Here is a 7,358-nt window from a genome sequence, read left to right on the forward strand (position 1 = left end):
TATCAATTTTTCGTTTTCAGAATGAATATCATATTGTTTATTTCTTTGTGATTTTATTTGCTTTTAACCTTTGACCTTCACAACGGAAGTGAAGAAATCCAAAATGGCTACACAACCAAGTTCTCCACCTCCAGCAACTCCGAGAAAGAAGGAAGACTCCTTTCTGGATAAAATTGGTACATTGGGAAGGAAGAAGAAAGCAAAAGAAGGTAATTGTAAAATGTTTGGGAGCGTAAAAGCGTATCGTTTGCGGTAGGTTTTCGTTGTAATAACAATATCCGTTCGAAATATTTGGAATGTTTATCCAAATTTTCGTGCTGTGCAGGATCAACAATATTACCATAAATGGAAATGCAATGATAATGACCTCAGTGTCATCCAGGCATTTGCTACCTTGTCCAAATCATCATTATTTGTGTTACAAAACTATAATATATATGATAAAGAATGTATCGGGTGCTCTGTTTAGTTGTATATATTTGTTTATGGGTTATCTCCCATGTATAGGTACTTTACTTGCACTTGTACTTCACAAGGGTACTCAGTAGTTGACAAAAACACGACCAAACTCGGAGAGTTCCGGACTAGTGATTTTTTTTATTCAAATTTATACCCAGCAATGATTCTAACACAAAGCCATATATATAGATGCTGAATCATACAGACACATTCTTTTGATATCGAACAAATTACTTTGACATAAATGGTTATGTAATGATAATCACCTCTGTGGGCAGAAGGCAATTACAAAGTAAATAATATATGTAGCTCATACATCAAAATACAATACTGGGAGCAATAGGTATAAAGGAGGAAAAAACCAACCAGATTGGCCAATGCAATGTTGGGGGTAGTGGAGAGGATATACTGGAATCAGATTGTGTGCCCATTCATCTGTCCATCTGTAGACACAAGGATGTATAGGCTACTCCTCCTAGACTAAGATTTTTGAATAACAATGAGCAATAAAAGATAATCAGGCAAAAAGTATATTAAATAGCATACATGAGAGTAAATTGATTATTTTGATGATCTGTAAAAGTATTTCATAAGAATACTTCAAAGTAACTAAAGCATTTTGTATATCATTTAAAAAAAATTTAAAGAATTGTTATGAACAAATCACAGACACATAGAACAGGTGATAAGGCAACCCCAACCAACCAAATTCTGGTCTAGTAAAGAAGTGAAAAAAAAAAGATTCAATGAAAAAATATTGAGATACTGGCTCAAAGGACAGATCAAGTGTCCTAAACTCAGTTTTATCTTATCTAAAATAAATATGTATGGTAATGCATTGTTAATCAATGAAAGCTTACTAGGGGTTTAAAAGCAAGCATTCTTATTTTTCATCTTATTTACAGTAAGTGAACTCCAAGAAGAAGGTAAAAATGCCATTGAAGCACCTACCAGTCCTACATTTGCTGACATTGGGCCAGAAGGATACAGTATGGGTATGTATTTCTGACACTGCTGCACAGTATCAGACTGAACACCAGGGGTATATAGTTTGGGTAAGTAATTCTGACACTGCTGCACAGTATCAGACTGAACACCAGAGGGATGTAGTATATGTAATTCTGACACTGCTACACAGTATCAGACTGAGTCAGTATCATAGCTGTAGTTACTTTGGTATGTTGTGTTACTAGTACATTTTGATTGTATTGACGATTACCTTTTTCTGACTTATATTTTCCCTATCTCACAGATTCTTTTCCTGTCAATTTTTGCTCTATAAAGTATTTATTTGAAATGATAGATGATTATATTGATTACTGACCATATGTAGTTTTCCCTCGTCTCATTGATTGAACAAATTAAGTTATTTAACTGTGTGGCTTTTACATATTTTCATATAGATGACAATGAGGAAAGATCCATGATTGAACCCCAGTCAAGAGAGGATCCAAAAGTTAAAGAGTTGATTAAGGTGAGTTCTGTTAACAGGGTCTTATACATTTGTATTACATTATCAAAATTTTCCCTTGTTCTGTTTCAATTTGCAAAAATATGTTTTGTGTGTTGTCTACCAAAAAATGATTTCTGTTTGAGATAAAGACATTTTTAAAAAAAAAAATCACTTTTTTTCAGATGCTTCTTGACTGGATCAATGATGTGTTAGCAGATGATAGAATTATTGTCAAGGATATTGAAGAAGATCTCTTTGATGGACAGATTCTGCAGAAATTAATTGGTAATTACTGATACACTGAAGAGTTCGTTTTAAAAGAAATCAGAAAATGATATTTTTAAGGCTTAATCATGCATCATACATGAATATAGATCACATCAATTTGCTTTTACCTTCAATATGTTGGTTTATATCATTGGTCACTTATTATCACATTTCTTTAAACTTTTCTTTGCTGCTTTGTAGACTAAGTAATATAATTTAAAGCTGTGGCCTTTACAACTACATCATTTCATTTGGATCATCTCACAAAAATCACTGGTAAAATTTACACTGTATTGTCAGTCAAAACTCTCTGTTTATGCCAAGCTTTTCATTTTGTCACACTTTACCCACACTATCTGAAAGGGAGATAAATTTATTTCTTATTTCTAACAGAGAAGCTAGCTCATATCAGGGTAAAAGTCCCAGAGGTGACCCAGTCTGAGCAGGCCCAGAAACAGAAGCTGTGGATTGTACTGGATGTAATCAATGAGACTTTACAGCTACCTCCTACCTGGAGTCAGTCCAAGTGGAGCATAGATAGTAAGTCAGACAGTTTTTGTATAAAATCATGGCCTTAAGACTAAATTGTGTAATTGATTATATTACAACTAAAATGAGAGTAGCCATTAAGTTGCGCTTAATTTTTGTATCAACCAATATATAGCACCTGTCATTGATTTTTTTCTAAAGTGTTAGTGCATACCCTTTTTATGATAAAGAATCAAGAGAGCTATCATAATTATAATTTCATATTTTCAGGTATCCACTCTAAGAATCTTGTAGCAATTTTACACCTGTTGGTGAGCCTGGCTCGTCACTTTAGGGCACCTATTAGACTACCAGAAAATGTCTGTATCACACTGATGGTTGTACAGGTAAGATATACTCACTACTCATTTTTGGTGATTCATTTAGATATATTGATGGAACTTTCAGATTTCCTTATCCCATCTACCATAAAACAAAAGATCCATTAGATACAATGTCTAACACCCTCTAATTGATTAGTATAATGATACATGTACTTGTGAACATTACAAGAGATACTGGAAGGTACATCAAATTTCAGACAAACATTTTTATGTCCCTGCCATTGTACAGGGGAGTATGCAGTGTTACTCATGTACATCCATCTCGTTCTGTTCAGAACCAGTATTAGTGTCATATCTGGTTTATATTTACCTCATAGTGACCTTAAGGTGTACATATTATCATATTATGGTGGGCATTGGTCAAGATTGTAGGGTAAAGGTCGCATTAGACAATTTCTGTAAATTCATAAAATTCATGAGTACCCCTCTGAACAAAACCAATAGCATAGTAAAGTTCCAAACTTCTCCTTGGATGCAGGTGGGGCCATTTGTGTATCGCCAACACATCTAGTTTTGTCATGAAATACTATTATATTTGGTTTAAAACCAGACCTTGCTACAACTTCACAGGTACTAGGGTATCATGGTTTAAACTCAGTTTGTATGTTTTTAGTACATTTGTAATTACAAATTTATGGAAAATGATATGTGACCTTTATGATACTTAATTTTGGTACTTTTGACATTTGAAAGTTTAATATTTACATTTGCTCGAAATTATAATTAAATTGCAGTCTAGTATATTGGACTATTTATTTTAAATTTTATTTTCATGAACTGTACAATTTATTTCTAACAGAAACGAGATGGTAGACTGTTCCCAAGACAGGTGACAGAAGAGATTACAACTGTCAATGAGTAAGTATGAAGCTAATGGACAGTTTATCCCTGTATTGATACAGCTGATTAAGTATGGTGCTGTGGGACACATATCCCAATATTGATACAGCTGATTAAGTATGGAGCTGTGGGACATATATCCCAATATTGATTCAGCTGATTGTTTTACCAGACATGTTTGTGAATTTCATTCCTGAAATAAAGTTATCAAAACATTCTATTGATTGGAATAATTTTAAATGTCAAATTAAATTACAGTTTGTATTATTTAAACGATTTCTTCATGTCAATTGAACTTTTTGTTCACTATTTATTTTGCAGGGATATTGGTGCCCGATTTGGTAAGTATGACATGTATATTTCAAACTTTTAAATGGGAAAAAATGGAAAAGAAATACAATTTCATTCTTCAGATTAAAAATCTCAATAATTTTCATAACTCATTAGATTTTGGACAGTGTATCACTTATAGAAAGTGAAGTGAACTGTTGGATTTCATCATCATAGTAGGTGCAAAGATATTATGGAGATCATTTGTCTTGCAATGCTTCAAAAAAATCAAGATGGTTAAATCATACAAAACAGGGCAACTTCTTAATTTACTCTTGACCATAGGAGCCTGATTATAGTTTCCTTACATTTACTTATTTACTATTTCAGAACGAGATGCCTTTGATACACTATTTGACCATGCACCTGATAAACTTAACTTAGTTAAAAAGGTAAGCATCTAACACCTTGGTATGATAGCAATGGAAAGATATAGACAAATCAGCATAAGAGTCTTAAAATGTGTTATTGTATGTGTGACTTTTCATAACACAAAGTTTGTAAGGAGGAATGTAGTTGTGAGTAAAGAATTTTAAATAACCTGATGGAAACATCTGAATGGTTACTCACTATGAATCAATTTTGTTGATTGAAATGTCAGTACAATAACAACTTTCTTTTGTTGCAGACTCTAGTGACTTTTGTCAACAAACAGATGTTGAAGATAAATCTTGAAGTAACTGACCTTGACCAACAGGTATTCTATTATTCAATAACTTTGTGGCTATTTAAGGGCCAATGTTATTGTGCATTTTTCTACTAAAATAGGCCATGAAAGGATATATGTCATTTTGCGGTTTTTACTGTCTGTAAAATATGCTTGACCAGAATGGCCTAAGGAATGGATTGAAATGCTTATTCAGTTGCTTTAGTTGTAATAGTTATCTATAAATTTCTATGTGCTGCAATAAAAATTAACCAATTTTACCATATAAGGTATGTGAAGTTTGTCCTCTTATTTCCTTTTCTTTGATGGCCATTTTCGATTTTGAAAAAGTAAGTGGTGGATCTTTCTGAAATATTGTAGGCAGGTTCTCCTTTGTCTCAAGTTTTGCAAGCTTGATTTTGAGAATAACCAGAAAACAGATAACTGACATGCAGTCTTCTTGGATTTTCATGGATTAAGTTTGTCATTGGCCTTGCTATAGAAGTATGTTATGGATCTTTTCAAATGGAGGTTACTGTTCATTGTTATTCTAGTTCAGTGTTGAGAATTAATGTTAAAATTAGATGACTGTTAGACAATTTTCTTAGATTAGGTCCATTTAAAGATTCTTATCACTTTTTATCAATCTCTCCCGCATTTCATATGTAGGTTCTTTATCTCAAATTGTACCTTTTAAGTTTAAGGATATATTTGAAAATCAGTACTTTGACTGTTATATGATAGTGTACCAGGTATGTCTGAACAAGGTGTAAATTTCATCAGTTTTTGACAGTTTTTAAACATGAAAATTTACATGTGGAGAAGGGGGATTTACACCAACTACACGAAAGTCATTTGGAAGCTTAAATTTTACCCACACAAATAAATTTGTGATGTGTTGCAAACACACTAAAATATTCATTAAATATGCAAATCTTGAAATCAGCTCCAAGCAAAAATAACTATGTTTACACTATCTGACCTAGCTGTAATTTTAACAATAATTTGACATTTCCATGATCGTGTATATCTGAACCAGCTGTAAAATTTCACAAGTACTCTCACAATTCCATGAAAGGGCATATTTGAACCAACTGTCAATTTTACCAGTTCTTTTATGGTTCAATGATGTAGTTTATCTGAACCAGCTGTCAATTTTACCGGAACTTTCACAATTCCATGATAGGTATATCTGAGCCAGCTGTGATTTTACCAGAACTTTGACAGTTACATAATGGTGAATTATACTACTGTAAATTTTACTTGTACATTTCTATGAGGTGACAAATTTGAACCAGCTGTAAAATTTCACCAGTACTTTCCTAGTTCAATGATGTAGTATAACTGAACCAGCAGTAAATTTTACCAAAACTTTCACAGTTCCATGATGGTGTATACCTGATCCTGCTGATGGGGCTCCTGGAGGGATACTTTGTTCCATTATATGACTTCCATCTCACTCCTAAAAGCTTTGAAGATAAGGTAAGCTGAACAATGTAGAAGCCTTCAGGAAACCATAATCTATTGTTGATATAGAAAGAAAAACAGTTTTGGACACTGTATGTGTATTACTGTAAAGAACTTTTAGGCATTTAGGGGGATCTGTGTTGGATTTTGTGAAACAGTTAGGAAACTTTTTTTATCTATTAATACCCTGTAAATTAGTAAATTACATGGCACAACTGTACAGAAGCAACTATAGCGGAGGAGCCAACGTCAGGTGGATCTCGGAGGGTATTTTGGATGGGTAGTTCGCGTTGAGTATGGATACCTGAGGTATGCAGGGCAGTTATAGACAAATAAACTAATTATAATCAAAGAATAAAAACCGCAACATACTCAAGCTTATATCATAAAGTAGAAACTTTACTGTCTACTAGTTTCGACCTTATCGCAAGGTCTTCATCAGGACAATATTTTCAGTAAACATACCCCCTGAAGTACTCTTCGGGAGGATAACTTAGAATTATGACGTATGTACAAAGATAGAAATAGAACGGGTAGATAACTGCCTTGAATATAATTGCTTTTAACCAGTCTTTGTTGCTAAATAAATTGTAATGTAATAACAGTGTTCATTTCTCCTAGTACTCTTTCTCGTCTAAACAGATAGTGTGGGTTGAACTGGATAAATAGGCTAGGTCTCGGTGGTTCCGACTCCCCTGCTTTCCTTCTGCTTCTGACTCCGAATCAGATGAATCACTCAGAAAAAGATCTTGTTTAAGTAAATCAACTGCCTCCTCAAGAACCGGTCTGAACCTACTGGCTGGTCCAGAGGAGGTTACGCCCGTGGCTGGTTTTACTTTAAATTTGGCTAGTTCCAACTGTTTCTTGGTCAAACTTTCTGCCGGTCTGTTCCATTTGGCTGGTGGTTTTGCCTGTTCTCTGGTGACATCTTTCATAATTTCTGGCTCTACTTTGTAGAATGGGTGCATATTACGTAAATGTTTCTCATAGTTGTCCATTCTGCCAAACGTTGTTTTGCATATTT

The 7,358-nt window shown here is 33.7% G+C and overlaps 1 protein-coding gene across 1 annotated transcript; it reads left to right on the top strand.

Annotated features, from left to right (window-relative positions):
- Nucleotides 1-97: 97 nt before the first annotated feature.
- Nucleotides 98-6,358, top strand: LOC132563206 (beta-parvin-like). The gene is made up of 11 exons (XM_060227957.1): nucleotides 98-209; nucleotides 1,365-1,454; nucleotides 1,863-1,933; nucleotides 2,095-2,197; nucleotides 2,573-2,719; nucleotides 2,939-3,054; nucleotides 3,851-3,909; nucleotides 4,213-4,232; nucleotides 4,552-4,613; nucleotides 4,850-4,918; nucleotides 6,248-6,358. The coding sequence occupies exons 1-11, from the start codon at nucleotides 104-106 to the stop codon at nucleotides 6,356-6,358; spliced, it is 954 nt and encodes a 317-aa protein (XP_060083940.1). The 5' UTR covers nucleotides 98-103.
- Nucleotides 6,359-7,358: the final 1,000 nt, after the last annotated feature.

Source organism: Ylistrum balloti, unplaced genomic scaffold (genome assembly GCF_031769215.1).
Source record: "Ylistrum balloti isolate Yb309-2 unplaced genomic scaffold, AGI_CSIRO_Ybal_v1 Utg371640, whole genome shotgun sequence".
Taxonomy (NCBI): domain Eukaryota; kingdom Metazoa; phylum Mollusca; class Bivalvia; order Pectinida; family Pectinidae; genus Ylistrum; species Ylistrum balloti.